This window comes from Hyperolius riggenbachi, chromosome 6, assembly GCF_040937935.1.
Source record: "Hyperolius riggenbachi isolate aHypRig1 chromosome 6, aHypRig1.pri, whole genome shotgun sequence".
In the NCBI taxonomy this organism is placed as follows: Eukaryota; Metazoa; Chordata; class Amphibia; order Anura; family Hyperoliidae; genus Hyperolius; species Hyperolius riggenbachi.
In genome coordinates, this window is record NC_090651.1 from 350,765,191 (window position 1) to 350,781,357 (window position 16,167).

The 16,167-nt window shown below is 45.8% G+C and overlaps 1 protein-coding gene across 3 annotated transcripts in view; it reads right to left on the reverse strand.

The window, feature by feature from the left end:
• The window catches only part of SPEN (spen family transcriptional repressor), a 104,106-nt gene that overhangs the window by 23,149 nt on the left and 64,790 nt on the right, over positions 1-16,167 (reverse strand). Inside the window, exons 4-10 of one of the 3 annotated variants that reach the window (XM_068241648.1) lie at positions 15,195-15,352; positions 12,001-12,201; positions 8,751-8,902; positions 7,060-7,185; positions 4,765-4,878; positions 4,105-4,218; positions 1,041-1,141 (exon numbers count right to left, since the gene is read on the reverse strand). In XM_068241648.1, coding sequence (XP_068097749.1) covers positions 1,041-1,141; positions 4,105-4,218; positions 4,765-4,878; positions 7,060-7,185; positions 8,751-8,902; positions 12,001-12,201; positions 15,195-15,352 — 966 coding nt within the window. Of the gene's footprint in view, positions 1-1,040; positions 1,142-4,104; positions 4,219-4,764; positions 4,879-7,059; positions 7,186-8,750; positions 8,903-12,000; positions 12,202-15,194; positions 15,356-16,167 lie in introns of all 3 variants that reach the window. The other 2 variants (XM_068241647.1, XM_068241649.1) reach the window with 2 other exon arrangements.

A 16,167-nucleotide genomic window follows, 5' to 3' on the forward strand; every position in this document is an offset into this window, starting at 1 on the left:
ATCCGTTTCAAACGGATCAGTTTTTCTAAAAACTGATCCGTTTTTCAAAATGTTGTCCTCTTCTAGCATATGTTTCCAGTCTGTTTTGTGTTTTTGACATAGCATATGTGTCCAGTCTTCTAGCATATGTTTCCAGTCTTCATGTGTGTTTCTATTGTATAAGAGATGATGTTGAGGGGAGGAGCAGGCAGTAGGCAATCTGTTTTTGCCTGTTTTGTGTGCAAAAGTTCTTTGTGTAGAGGGAGATCAGTTTTAGTGTAACCTTTCACTACCCCTCCGTGTATTCGGGGTCTGTGAAAAACCTACAAACCCAGACTCTCCGTTCAGTTTTTAAAAACTGATCCCGCGGATCCATTTTTTGAAGTGTGTGAAGTCGGATGCCATTTTAAACATTGGTATCCGTGGCTCCGGTTTTGATCCGGGACAAAAAGCGGATCAACGTATACGGTTTTTAAACAACTGTGAACCAACCCTTAAAGGGAAGGTTCAGGGAGGGGAGTGAAAAAATAAAAATCAATATCCACTTACCTGGGGCTTCCTCCAGCCCGTGGCAGGCAGGAGGTGCCCTCGGCTCCGCTCCGCAGGCTCCCGGTGGTCTCCGGTGGCCGACCCGACCTGGCCAGGCCGGCTCGGGCTCTTCTGCGCTCCAAGGCCCGGCACTTCTGCGTCCCACGCAGCCGCGCTGACGTCATCGGACGTCCGCCGGGCTGTACTGCGCAGGCGCAGTAGTTCTGCGCCTGCGCAGTAGAGCCCGGCGGACGTCCGATGACGTCAGCGCGGCTGCGTGGGACGCAGAAGTGCCGGGCCTTGGAGCGCAGAAGAGCCCGACCTGGCAGCCGGCCTGGCCAGGTCGGCCACCGGAGACCACCGGGAGCCTGCGGAGCGGCGCCGAGGGCACCTCCTGCCTGCCACGGGCTGGAGGAAGCCCCAGGTAAGTGGAAATTGATTTTTATTTTTTCACTCCCCTCCCTGAACCTTCCCTTTAATGAAAGATATGCACTCAGTATAACAACATGCACAGCCGGGAGAGGGCAACCCACCTTCTCTCTGATATTATTTCATAGATATCCCGTATATCTTGTCCAGAAGATTCCATGGAGTCGTAAAAAGCCAACTGACTTTCTTGATTTGCAAAGTCCACCTAATATGTACATAATCAGAGGAAAAAAAAAAACTGTTAACTAGTGAATATCACAAATGGACACATCACATCAAAAAAATCTTAAAGAGATAAAAACATGAAACAAAAGCAGAAGCTTGTGGGACGGACATAAGATATTAATACGATATATAGATTGTGGGGCAACAAAACGTCTGAAATTGGGTTGTAAATTATTCTGCAGTACATCAAGCAGGACTGGCTGCTCTGCACTCAGGAAACTTGCTACCAAAACATGAGCTGTAATTAAAGGGTCAGTCCACTAAAAATAACCAAGAACTCATACATCTGAACTAAGGTAGCCTAAGCTGACCATTACTTTCCTAGGTTTGCATAATAATGAGTGGTAAGATCTTACTGCCATGGTTCCTGGCCCCATTCCCAAACCTCTTGCAGAGCTTGCAGCCCCCTCCCAAACTACAAGTCTCATATAGCTAGAATGTTCAGTATGATCAGCGGTCCCAGGTACGGACACACATGCTGGCCTTAGCAAAGTAAAGTAGAATCTCTGTATTTTAAACCTCTGAATATAGTAAACCCATTCTTCAGATGCCGATCGTGTGCCTATATGCATATATGAAGTATGACCAATTCTGATATAGTAAACTACCAGGCCAGGTCCGTTGAAGTTAAAGGGACTCCGAGCAGTGCCTGTGGGTATGCCTTTAAGCATACCCACAACTAATTAATTATATCCTCATACCTACCGGCATGATGTTTGTAATTATATCCCCCTGCCTTCCTTGTATTTCATTGCATTGCACTGAATGGAGCTGCCGACACTGGGGAAAGTGTCGTCCTGAATAATACAATGCTGAATAAGGAATCCAAAGAATCCAAGAAAATAACGAAAACTAAAAGGCATAGGGTGGCGGTTTATATATCAATGGAAAGAGGAGAAAGAGCTTCAAAATAGTATGCATCTTTCCATAGTCACTGCACTGCTCGGAGTCCCTTTAATTGTAAGGGGATTGTTACTATACTATGAAGAGACCGAAAATAGGCTCAATAAAGCCTCTTGATGTAAGGAAAATACTATAAAATTTGAAAAAAAAATTAAATTCAGTTTATGGAAAATCAAAAAATAATGTCCATCAATTCAAAAATGCTCTGTGACCTTCAGCTGCCTTCCTTGTTTACCCCCAGTCAGTCTAAAGCCACACCTCCCTACTTAACACTGACAGCTGTGACAAGCCACAAGTCAGCAGGAAGGTATGCCGTCAATTGAGAGCCCAATCACTCCCCCTTGTTTAGGACCATGTGACCTGTGAAGCTCTCAGATGGACTGGAAGTAGGAAGCTACTTAACGAAACTATTCTGCATAATCTATTTAAAATATGCAGTCGTAATGAATGCATTAAAAAGAAAGCCTTGTGTAAGAACTGAGGGGGATAGGGAAGCTGCCATATTTTCTTTTAAACAATGTTGGTGGCCTGGTAGTCCTACTGATCTTTCATGCATCAGAAATGTCTGATGCACATCCCTGAAACAAGCATGCAGAAAATCCAGTAAGAAAAAATTCTGATCTGCATGTTAGTTCAGGGTCTATTGATAAAAGTATTAGCGGTGGAGGATCAGCAGGATAGCAAGGCAATGTGCATTGTTCAAAAGGAAATAGATATGGCAGCCTCCATATACCTCTCACTTTAGGTGTGCTTTAAAGGACAACTGTAATAATAGGGATATATAGGGTACCATATTTATTTCCTTTAAAACAATACCGGTTATCTGGCAGCCCTGCTGATCTATTTGGCTGCAATAGTGTCTGAACCAGACCCAATTTTGCCAGATCTGACAATAATATCAGAAACACCCGATATGCTGCATGCTTGTTCAGGGTCTATGACAAAGTATTAGAGGCAGAGGATCAGCAGGATAGCTAGGAAACTGGTACTGCTTAAAGGGAACTTAAACTGAGAAGGATATGGATTTTTTGTTTTAAAATCATACCAGTTGCCTGACTCTCCTGCTGATCCTGTATCTCTAATACGTTTAGCCACAGCCCCTGAACAAGCATGCAGATCAGGTGCTCTGACTTAAGTCAGACTAGATTAGCTGCATGCTTGTTTCAAGGTGTGTGATTCGGCCACTACTGCAGCAAAAGAGATCGGCAGGACTGCCAGGCAACTGGTATTGTTTAAAAGGAAACATCCATATCCCTCTCAGTTTGGGTTTCCTTTAAAAGGAAATAAATATGGCAGCCTCCATATACCTCTTATTACAGTTGTCTTAGTTATTTCTCCAAGCAGGGTCGGCTACACAGGGCAGGAGATGCCTGTACACATGGTCTCCCAATCTAGTCAGAAATAATCATTTCTAGAAGTCGTCTAACATCGCAGCACCTACCAAGCACAGAATTATTAGTTGTGTGTGGACTGACCCTTTAATTGTGCTTTAAAGGACATCTGTTTTCATACAAAACTACATTGCATGTTATGTGGATCGCACACCGATGTGTATATTGTACAGTCCACAAAACTTACAGGAAACAGCTGCTTTTAGCACAGGTTGAAAGCCCCTGCTGTCATTTCATGAAACACAACAGGAAGAAGTACAGATCTGCAGGGAAAGTGAAAAATGGCAGGGCACTAGAGGATCCTGGGAACAATCGCTAGATGCAGAGTGTGTAAGCCTATCCAGCGTGTAGGGATGGCAAGCTCATTCATGTAAGTCTCCGAAAACCAGACCGTCCAATGAGATGTGCAATTCAACGTCTGAATCGGCAGCCTCAATGTGTTCTGGGTTACCTTGGTGCAGAGGTTTAACTGCTTACCAGTAACAAGAGAAGTCTACCGAAAACGCCAAGAAGCTCAGAGACACAAGGCCAACACTCTGCCTATAAAAAACGTCCCAGGGAAGCCCTGCCACAACCTGATAAAAAGGAGAAATTTTCCTACTGGTCAGTTAAATCTCGATGCAATTATTAAAAGGTGGTGTGCGCACACCTTAACGAAATTCCCACCAATCTTCCTCCCCTTGGTCTCTTTTACAGCTGCTTGGGCAAAATCAATCTCACTGTAGAGAATCAGGGCCATGCCTTTAAAGCGATCATACACCACCTGTCAGGGAAAAACAAAACAAAAAGAGAACACGCATAAGAGGGGCGTCCACTGGGGACTCGGTCAAAAGATCAGTGTTCATCTTGTCTCGTTTAAAGTGAGAATTTCCAATCAATGTCCAATCTTGTGCGCCACGTGGCAAAATGGATTCCAATGCAGGCTTTGAGCGGTCTATTTTACTGACATTTGGCTTCCAGCTGTAAAGGATTTACTGTGTGCTCTCTATTGGTTATTGTTACTGGTAAGACAGCTGCAGGCTTATACTGAGGGATAAGTATGGCTTTGTAAGCAGTGACACTGTGGTATCTATACTGTACATGGAGCACTATGAGCATCTAGCAGAACTGTAAGCTCTGAGGTCTACAAGGGTGCTACTGCATGGCTGTTATAGATAGCAGGTAACAAGTAGCTCTATTCAATCTTATGGGATTAGGGCGGCCATCGTGTCTGACAATGTATGGGGTTAAAAAGAGGGGAAAAGGACAGAAAAGAATCTAAGAAGATGTACGTTCCTCTACCGCACCCGCTCACTGGTGTCCTACCTACCTTCAGAACAGGCCCGTAACGGCTAAAATGTCGCGTCAGGTACTGCTCGGTCACGCTGGAAGAAAGGCCATCGATCCAGACGCAGTTGGTTGGCATACTTTTCCCAAATCCCAACTGTAAAAAAAAACAAAACATGATGCAATATGCTTAAGATGCTTTCCTTGCATTGAAAGACATCCATGGCTACAATTACTAGGTAATGCCCAATGATGTTGATCCAGGGATTTTATCTGATTGCCATTTGGAATCGGGAAGGAATTTTTTTCCCTTTTGGGGCTAATTGGACCATGCCTTGTAAGGGTTTTTCGCCTTCCTCTGGATCAACAGGGATATGTGAGGGAGCAGGCTGGTGTTGTACTTTGTTCTCTGGTTGAACTCGATGGACGTATGTCTTTTTTCAACCCAAATAACTATGTAACTATGAGCATGCTTTGCATTGCTTCTACAACATGCCTTTTCTTCTCCCATTGCAAATTCATTGTCTGATCTTCTCCTCGTCCATGTGCAAATCTCATCCGCACTACAGCAATCCTGAGGCTGCAGACCCGGACGGGGGTCACATGGCATGGCGGGACCCGAACGGAGGAAACCCACTGGGAGCCGCAGGAGGTTTATAAGATGGAGCCCGGAGGACAGCTAAGTTACTTCTGCTGCACAGGAGGGAGGTTAGTGCCATTTTCGGCCAACTGCTCAAGCAACCGGCAACGCATCAGGCAATCCCTGTCTATGCCGAATATTGGGGAAACGTACTATATAATCGCCAGAAAAACAGATTGCAGGCTAATCTGTCACTAAACAGAATTATACATTTACAGCAACACTTTGGTTGTCCTCATTGGTTGCGCTGTCATTCATTCATAAAGCTGCACATATATTATTCCTGCTATGGGCTCACCGCACAAATGACTTATGGCTGGTAAACTCCATGCAATTTTTATTTTACATTCTATTTCCGGTCAAGAAAAAAAAAAAAAAAATCACATCTGGGGGGGAAAAAAAATATACAGCCTGCTGTCTGCCATCGACTGATCCCAAGGTCAAAATTGATCTTGGACATGATGGAAATTATCGATCTGTGTGTATATGTGTGATTTATATTTGATTGATATTCAACTGGAAAAATGGTCTAAATCAGATAGGAATTTTGGGGGAAAAAAGATCACATACAAGTGTATTCTAGCAAACGTCTACATCCGGTCAGCCTCAATCTGATCAGTTGAGTCAGATCTGAAGTAAAAATAGCACGGTGTGTACCAAGCTGTACAGCAGTAGCATAGGTGGAACAATGGAGATGGACCTGTCCACCTGTCATGTGGTACATATGTAAGTAGTATATTGCTTTGCGGGAGATCTATAGCTTAAAGGGGTTCTCTGGGGGAGGGGTGTTGAAAATAAAGACACTTACCTGGGGCTTCTACCGGCCCCCTGCAGCTGAAATGTCCCACGACGTCCTCCAAAGATCCACCATTCCCCGCCGCTGGCCCCGGTCTAACGCGGCATCTCATCACAGTGCGGCTGCGCTCCCGTGGCCACGCACTTACGTGCTCGCTCCTGCACGCATCATCGGAAGCTTACTGCGCAGGCGCAGTACAAGACAACTTTGTACTGTGCTTGCGCAGTAATCTCCCGATGACGCGAGCTGAAGCGTGCATTATGTGTCTTGTTAGACAAATAATTGCCCGGGAACGGGTAATCGGAGGAGGACGGCGCAGGACATGGCAGCTACAGGGGGCTAATAGAAGCCCCTGGTAAGTGTCAGATTGTATTCCCCCCCCCTCCATGGTCCTGCCATCACACTGTGGGTGGAGTTTCACCACAATATTAACCATACAGAGCCCCCTGATGATCAGTTTGTGAAAAGGAATAGATTTCTGATGGGAACGGGGGTATCAGCTAGTGATTGGGATGAAGTTCATTTCTTGGTTAAGTTCCAAGGTCTGCAATCACTGCAGGCTACTGCTACAATAAGAGGATCACACGGTTCCTCAAATTGATTTTGTTTTGTAATATTAACTATCCTAAGGGGAGAAAGTGACAAAACCAAACACCAAGGCCAGGAGAGTTGAGTTCCACCAAGATACATGTGAGTAGCCCAGACCCCACACATGCCAAGCACAGTCATTATTGGGTGGAAATGTTAGTGTAGGATTTTGCCAGCTTGAGAAGTGAAGTCCGTACACAGGAGGGTTTTTGGTAGGGAGAAGCAGGACTACAAACTGCAGCCAGAGTGAGATTTCCAGGACAGAGCAAGAGAGCATAAAATGATAAAAAGCTGATTCAGTAGAAGCTCCATACCTTCAAGCGGTTGTTCCCCAGGTACTCCCCATCCATCTTTTTAATGGCTTTGCAGACACTGGTGATATCGCTGTACTGCAGAAATGCATACTGAGGAACTCCATTTAACTTCTTCACATCGATATCCTGGACAGAAGAAGAGAAGAATCCACTGAAATCAATTGCACATGAGCGGCATGAACACACACCCAGCTGGAACTTAACAGAATTAAAAATGGACAGACACAAAATTACAGCCGAACGTATTGACCGGCGAGAGGGCTGAGATCCAGTTTCAAGACGAAGAAACATCTGAGGCTAGCAGGAGACCTGTGAACAGCTAACAGACTGCACCAGGTCTGTACACTGCTGGAGGACAGAACCTTTTTCCATACACCCATTTCTAGATACCAGTATGAGCCCCTTTCCACTTCAACACGTATCGGTATCCCCCAAATTGCAATAAAACATTGCTTCACTATGTGTTTCTGTGTGACATTCTTTGAGACAGCTGTACTCCCATATCTGTGGTCAGGTATAATTACTGCTCTGCACATCACATCCTGTGTCTCCCTCCGCCCAGGAAACAGAATGGGCAGTGAACAGGAACAAGAAGTGCACAGAACATTGGTCAGATCTAATCTCCAAGTCATGTGACTAGAGACGTCACAGGAATGTAGAGATGTCACAGTCAGTGTAGGATGACACAGAATATGGGTCAATGTGTAGAAAGGTGTGTACATTTTCAGGGGAGCAAAATCACTAATGGAGGAACCATTCTATCATTTTTTCAGATCTCGGGGAGCCTTTGCAATAGCAGGGAGAGGGGTATATTTTGCAAGAGGCTTGGTGTTTTAAAGTGGGTATAGTTAAAGTTGGTGTGTACAAACACACAAAATGTATTACATGACAAAAACAATGCAGGATTAAGTAATTTAAGTATATGGTGTTTGCTCACTCTTATTAAAGGGAAGGTTCAGGGACGCTTTGAAAAAAATAAAAATCCAAATCCACTTACCTGGGGCTTCCTCCAGCCCGTGGCAGGCAGGAGGTGCCCTCGCCGCGGCTCCGCAGGCTCCCGGTCCCCTGCGGTGGCGCACCCGACCTGGCGAAGGCCGGCTGCCAGGTCGGGCTCTTCTGTGCTCCAAAATGCGCCTCATGTGGGCGCGCTGACGTCATAGGACTTCTTCCGGGCTGTACTGCACAGGCACAGAACTACTGAGCCTGCGCAGTACAGCCCGGAGGACGTCCGATGACGTCAGCACGCACCAGTGAGACGCACATTGGAGCGCAGAAGAGCCCGACCTGGCAGCCGGCCTGGCCAGGTCGGGCGCGCCACCGGAGGAGACCGGGAGCCTGCGGAGCCGCGGCGAGGGCACCTCCTGCCTGCCACGGGCTGGAGGAAGCCCCAGGTAAGTGGATTTGGATTCTTATTTTTTTCAAAGCGTCCCTGAACCTTCCCTTTATGTGCAGTCTAGCAGCATGTATGTTTATGTGCTGCACAAAAATCCATACACTGAAATGCACAGAAACATTAAAATGCAAGTGTTTTACTGCAATGTTTACCTTATATCTCAGTCATTGGCTAGGGTGGATTGTAATGTTATTACTCTACACAATCACTACCCCCTAAACCCCCCCCCCCCACACACACCCCAGAACCACCTGATGCAAGTCAGGGGTGGAAATAAAATGGCGGTAGACAAACGTACCACAATCTCTCCAAAGCGCTGAAACACGTTCTGGAGGTCGACGTGGGTGGTGGTTTTCTCCAAGTTGCCAATGAAGAGAGTTCGGGTGGCCTTTGGGTGATACTCGTCTATTCGGTCATCCAGGGGTCGCAGCTCGTTCTCACTTTCTGTTTCTGGGGAGACAACAAGAGTCAGCTTTAAACTGGGGATCCCCACACACATTTCTCAGAGCTCACCAGACTTGCATTCTATACATCTCCTCAACCAATCACTTATACTGGTTGAACTCTCTATACTGGTTGAACTCGATGGACGTATGTCTTTTTTCAACCAAAATAACTATGTAACTTTGTAACAATCACAAGTCTCATCAGATGCCCCTAATGGTGGCCATATATCCCGTAATGTATTGCCAGATCCACCATTATTACATAGATCAGAGAGAGGGATCTATTGCCTATCCACACACTGCACTACCATTTGTTGCAATTTTGAACACAGTTACCGACGTGCACCTAATCGAGTCTTTGCGGCCAATATTTTGCCAGCGTTTCGGATCAATTATTTTGACTGATTTCAGCCCAAAATCAATCAAAAGATCAATCAGGCAGCCGTGTTGCAGCACAAATTTTCTTATATAATCATCGAATCGGAAGGTTGATCAGTCACAATATTGAGTAATGTATAGTAGGCACTTTACAAGTTTAATCAATAAGAATTAATACCTATTTAACTGCCAGTTAATTTCCAGAAGACAAGACTGTAATCACAGGATCTACGGTACTTTAGCTCACTTAGAGTCTGAAGCGAGAATAGATCTCGCTTCAGACCTCATATATAGCAGGGGCATGTGTGCTCCTGCTAAAACGCAGCTATTACGCGGCTTAACGGGGTTCCCTGTCCCCCCAAATCCCCTCCGTAATGCGGGGGAGCGCTTCCGCATTGGGGCAGGGCTAACCGCCGCAGCCCTGCCCCACACGTGTCTGTCAGCGCGCATCTCCGCCTCTCCGCCTCTCCCCCGCCCCTCTCAGTCTTCCCTCACTGAGAGGGGCGGGGGAGAGGCGGCGATGCGCGGCTGATAGACGCGAATGGAGGCAGGGCTGCAGCCATTAGCCCTGCCTCCAGGAGCGACCAAGCCTGCGACCAAGTGTCGCAGTGGGGGGTTTGGGGGTGAAGGGACCTCCGTTCAGCGGCGCGTATGCGGCGGTTTAGCAGGGGCACAAGTGCCCCTGCTAAATATGAGCTCTGAAGCGAGATTTATTCTCGCTTCAGAGATCCTTTAAAGCGGACCCAAACCAAACTTTAATTCAAAATATTTAGTTGCACCACTCTGACACATACAAAGATAAACACTCCTTCAAGCCTATGCACATTTCAGTGCATGCTTTTCACCCTTCTCTTTTCATAACTAGGGTTATACAGGTGGCAGCCATTTCTTCTGAGCTTAGTAGGAGGTTTCAGATCATGGGTGCGTTTGTCATCAGCTACCCTCCCTTTACAGGGGCGTCGTCTATGTGAAATCTCACACAAGCGGAGATTACTTCCCCTGTGACATTATCAGTAGCAGCCTGTGTTTTGTTTTATCTCCTCCACCAGTCTGCAGGATTCTGTCCCGACAATATGAAAGGAAGGGAGGAGTTCCTCCAACAAATGTAAAATATTTTATATTTGTCATCATGCAGCTGAAAAAAGGCTGCAATTTATTATTATAAGTTAGGAAATGTTGTATTTTTAATTTGGGTCCACTTTAATTGATAGCAACTCCTGGGAATAGATACTTTAAAAAATGCCAGGAAAACAATTGTTAGCACATTACCACTTTATATTAAAGAGAACCCGAGGTGTGTTTAAAGAATGTTATCTGCATACAGAGGCTGGATCTGCCTATACAGCCCAGCCTCTGTTGCTATCCCAAACCCCACTAAGGTCCCCCTGCACTCTGCAATCCCTCATAAATCACAGCCACGCTGTGAGGCTGTATTTACATCTGTAGTGTCAGTCTCAGCTGCTCTCCCGCCTCCTGCATAGCTCCGGTCCCTGCCCCCGTCCCTTCCCTCCAATCAGCAGGGAGGGAAGGGATGCAGGCGGGGACTGGAGTTCTGCAGGAGGCGGGGAGAGCAGCAGACTGACACTATAGAGATAAACACAGCCAGCTCTGACAAGCTGTTTGTCAGCAGCATGGCTGTGATTTATGAGGGATTGCAGAGTGCAGGGGGACCTTAGGGGGGGTTTGGGATAGCAACAGAGGCTGGGCTGTATATGCAGATCCAGCCTCTGTATGCAGATAATATTCTTCAAACCCACCTCGGGTTCTCTTTAAGGCCAGTGCGTGTTAGTAGAGATCTTCATAAGCCAGAGACAAGATGAAACCATCCTCCCTGGATCACCTCTTAACAATTCAGACACTTGGCTTCTACTGTTCTGCAGATACACAACTAGTGTACCACCAGAAAAGGCCAACTAAATGTGTATACTGTACATTAGATGCTAGCTCCCCAACTGCTTGCTAATATTTTAGCCTTGGCAACATTACTTCACACATAGAAGAGGCATGCAAGTCCCTGGGGTCCAAACACCTGATATGCATACCGGTTCTGGGTCAGTAACTCAGGGTAGCATTACAGGCAAAAGCATTAACACATCAGACAGGCACACAACATTTTCAGAACAGACTTGGCCAGGTAGCCTCCATATTCCTCTTAATTCAAGGGAACTATGCACACATTTTTTCAAATGCTCTTAAAGGAACCTTCCTCTGTGGGGGGGGGGGTGGGGGGTGGGGGGGGGGGCTCATTATTAAGTGGGCTTTTAGGGGAGCTGGGCTGCTCAGTAGCACCCTTAACTATATGGAGGCCACCATTTTCTATGTCGGTGGGCCGCAGAAGTGCAGGGTTGGGCAGTGGTGTCCTGCGATCCTGGTGTCTGCAGTACATGCCAGGGACACGTGATGCGCCGGAAGATGTAGTTCGCGTTGATGTGCTTACATCTGGTGGCCTAGAGATGTAACCACATCAATAAACTACATTGTGCAGCTAGGCACACAGGAAGTATCTGCGGGAACGTCAATCTGAAGCACAGGAACATAGAAGGTGGTCATTTTATATATCGGGGGGTGTTACAGGGAATGCTTGCTGCCCCCCAGAAATCCACACAATTTACAAACATTCATTCACAAAGTTTTCTGCACATTAGAGCACCCAGGTGTTCAAAGTATAATGTAAAACTTCCAGCATAGTAAAACACAGCGAGATAACGGGATCTGAAGACGTACCTGGACCAACCCACGCTGTCACTTCTATCTGCATCCCGAAGAATAGCTTGCCTTTCGAGGCATTAAGTGCTTTCTCCTGATCTTCCTGTTGCCGAAAGAAGACCAGACCGTATCGCTCCTCAGAGACGCCATGTATCTGCACCGATGTCACCTTCCCGTATTTCTTAAACTCATGAAACAGGCCGTCTTTAAGGCTTGTGTCTGGAGGGGAAGGAAAAGAAATTCACCTGTCACAAAAGTCACCATATCCACGCTAAAATAGATTTTTACAGATGTACAGTAGAAACTCGTTATCTCTTGCTATAGAAAACTTTTACCAGGTCCCAGCAAATGCACCTGCATTAAAATACAATATATGACAAAATTCTGATAAAGTAAACTTCTGGTAAAGTAAACTACTTGGCTGGGTCCTTTGAAGTTTACTTCAAAAGGGATTCTACTGAACTAGATTTTAACCTCCCCGGCGTTCTATTGAGATCGCCAGGGAGGCTGCGGGAGGGTTTTTTTTTAATTAAAAAAAAACTATTTCATGCAGCCAACTAAAAGTTGGCTGCATGAAAGCCCACTAGAGGGCGCTCCGGAGGCGTTCTTCCGATCGCCTCCGGCGCCCATAATAAACAAGGAAGGCCGCAATGAGCGGCCTTCCTTGTTTTGCTTAGATCGTCGCCATGGCGACGAGCGGAGTGACGTCATGGACGTCAGCCGACGTCCTGACGTCAGCCGCCTCCGATCCAGCCCTTAGCGCTGGCCGGAACTTTTTGTTCCGGCTGCGCAGGGCTCAGGCGGCTAGGGGGGCCCTCTTTCGCCGCTGCTCGCGGCGAATCGCCGCAGAGCGGCGGCGATCAGGCAGCACACGCGGCTGGCAAAGTGCCGGCTGCGTGTGCTGCACTTTATTTGATAAAAATCGGCCCAGCAGGGCCTGAGCGGCAGCCTCCGGCGGTGATGGACGAGCTGAGCTCGTCCATACCGCTCAGGAGGTTAAAGGGTTAAAGGGAGGGGGGACACCAAGAGCCCAATAGTGTGATATTGTATAGATGATCATTAATAATGAGTAATATAACAATTTAATACTCACAAACCACCGTTACCATTGGGTAACTACTGTAAAGGCAGGTGGGGAGATTAACCTGACCCCACTCAGGATTAAAAGACGCTCTCTGTAGATGGAAAGAAGATGGGTACAACCCTCCACCAAGGGTGGACTTAGCAATATGTAGAATAGGCAATGCGTTTCACAGGCTCAATCCCGCTTCATCAGATCAAAAAAGGAGCATACAGCTTATCAGCATCAAAACCACACTGAGCGCCTCAGTGAAACGCGTTGCCTATTTTTACTGTGGAGTATAAATAAATTGTTGTTTGACTGTTGATGCCACAGTCCTTCCTTTGTTTGCTTTGTCCGCATGGATGGGAAAGGCCCATCACTGCCCCATCGGTTTTAAGCTCGTTTAAGTGACTTTTATTCTATTGGCGCCTTTAGAAAGCTTCTACATATAGATTTTAACCACTTTACCCCCAGCGGTACGAATTTCTCCGCCCCTTTTTTCCCTCCTAAAAAACCAGGGACGGAGAAATCCGTACCTTCCGCGCTACCGCTGCTGTCCGCGCTCCCGCCGCTCGTGCGCGCGCACCCGCCGCTCGTGCACGCCGCCGCCCGCTCGCCCGGAGATCAATGAACGGGAAAATCCATTCCCGTTCGTTGATCTAGCCCCCGCAATGATCTGCTGCTTCTTTCAGAAACAGCGAGATCATTGTGCGTCTCCCAGCCTCCTACTGCTTCCTGTAAGCGTCCTTCCGGACGCTTACAGGTCGCATGTAAACAAACACTCTGTGGCCATCTTGTGGCCAAATAGTAAACTACACCCTAAAAGCATTTTACATATACAAACATTACATTTACACAATAAATTAACTCATTACCTCCCACACTCCCCAATTTTTTTTTTTTTTTTTGTAATTAAAAAAAAAAAAAAAATACAATAAAAAAAACCCATAAATAGTTACCTTAGGGACTGAACTTTTTAAATATTTATGTCAAGAGGGTATAACACTGTTACTTTATAAACTGCGGGCTTGTAATTAGGGATGGGTGCAAAACTGAAAAAAATGCACCTTTATTTCCAAATAAAATATTGTCGCCAAATATTGTGATAGGGACATAATTTAAATAGTTTTATAACCGGGACAAATGGGTTAATACATTTCATGGGTTTTAATTACAGTAGCATGCTTTATTTAAAAACTATAATGGCCGAAAACTGAAAAATAATTTTTTCCCACATTTTTTCCTATTTCCCCATTAAAACACATTTAGAATAAAATAATTCTTGGCATAATGTCCCACCTAAAGAAAGCCTAATTGGTGGCAAAAAAAACAAGATATAGTTCATTTCATTGGGATAAGTAATAATAAAGTTATAGACGAATGAATGGAAGGAGCGCTGAAAGGTGAAAATTGCTCTGGTGGTCAGGGGGTAAAACCCCTCAGTGGTGAAGTGGTTAAAGGGTTTTTTTCCGGGGGGAGGTGAGGAATGCTCTGTGCATAGGTGTGGATGTGGCTAATGAACAAAATGTCAAGTACAAGATGGCAGCTACCCATCATCTCTGGCTACAGATTGCATGGAAGAATTAACCAGGCCAACATTAAGGGCTCTACTATTAGCTGTGGCCACTAAGACAGGCAAATACAAGGATAGTGCTGCTACCTCTGGATGTCACACACAAGGGGTGCTCAATGAGATGCAAATCATGTCACGTGTATGTAAATTTTATGCAAACTGGAAATATATTGATCAAATGCAGGGGCTCATGCCTGGAACTTTGATGGGTTTATTTTTAGCTGATGCCTGTGTGGGGAACACGATTAGTGACAAGTGTCCCCCAGAACAATAAGTGGGGGTTAGTCTTCCCAACAGAGTCTAATGGTGGCCACTAACAATCCAATCTTTTTCATTCAATCTTACCATTTCTATGTAATATAAGGGAACTGCCTAAATTATCCATTCAACATATTCACTTAATTTATCCTTATACTACATAGATTTGGTAAGATTGGATCATTAGTGGCCACCATAAGATAGATTATGACACTATACATTGGTAGACAATAGGACATCCAGAAACTGTCAGGCGTTTATTGCGGTCTCTGATTGCCCTCAGCAGGAACTGGCTGCGCCATGAAGCGGATACTCTACCTGTAGAGCGCACAGGAAGATTCTGGACTTTGATCCCAAAACTTTTGCGTGGTTCATCCTTATCCAGCGAAAGCAGCGGTGGTGCTGGAGGTGCGGGAACAGCAGCTGACTGCACCGACCTGGCGGGCGACTCGTCGCTGGATGTACTGCTGGAATCACTGCTGTAACAGAACAACTCCGGTTAGAGTGAGGCAGATCTCAGGGACACAAATTCTCAAAACAAACATTTTCTTTAGTTCAGTGAAGAAACTTATTTCTGTTCTTCCTGTTCCTGAAACCACAGTAAAGGTGCCCATACACTCGTCAGATTGGCAGCAGATAGATAAGAAATGCATCTGATGATCTATCTGATGCGTTTTTAGAACATTTTTTACCAGGATAGAATTCCAACAGATTTCAGTTTGAAATCTATTGAAATTCGATCTGATGGCATTTTTTTGCCATCAGATTTCCATTAAGGCCAATGCAAACTGATAAGCAATCTCTTCAGATCGACCTAAATTTTCCACCCTGCAAGTTCGATGGAAATCCATCGAAATCGATCAAAATCGGCCATCGATTGGCAAACCGATTTGCAATCGATCAATCGATCGATCGGGATCGATCGGTCGGCCAGAAAATCGGCTGAGTGTATGGGCTGCTTTACTGTACATTACAAGAGAGGGGTAACCGGCACAGTGGAAAGCTAGAAAGCAATAACAACCTGATAACGGATCTAATCTTCACTCCATGAAAAGCTAAACAGGGCAATGGCCGACTTCAAGTGAAGCTGTCCTGCCCAGCAATAGAGCCAAACTAGCGATACTGCCAAAGAATGAACCACAATGTGCAATCACCAGCAGCAATTCTCAATCCTATTCTCTGCTCCTCCTGAACATGACCTGGTGTGCACAACAGACATAGGCCTCGACTTTCTCACCTCTGGCTTTTCTGGGAGTTATTCCAATCAAATATCAGGGCTTCTATGAGCCAC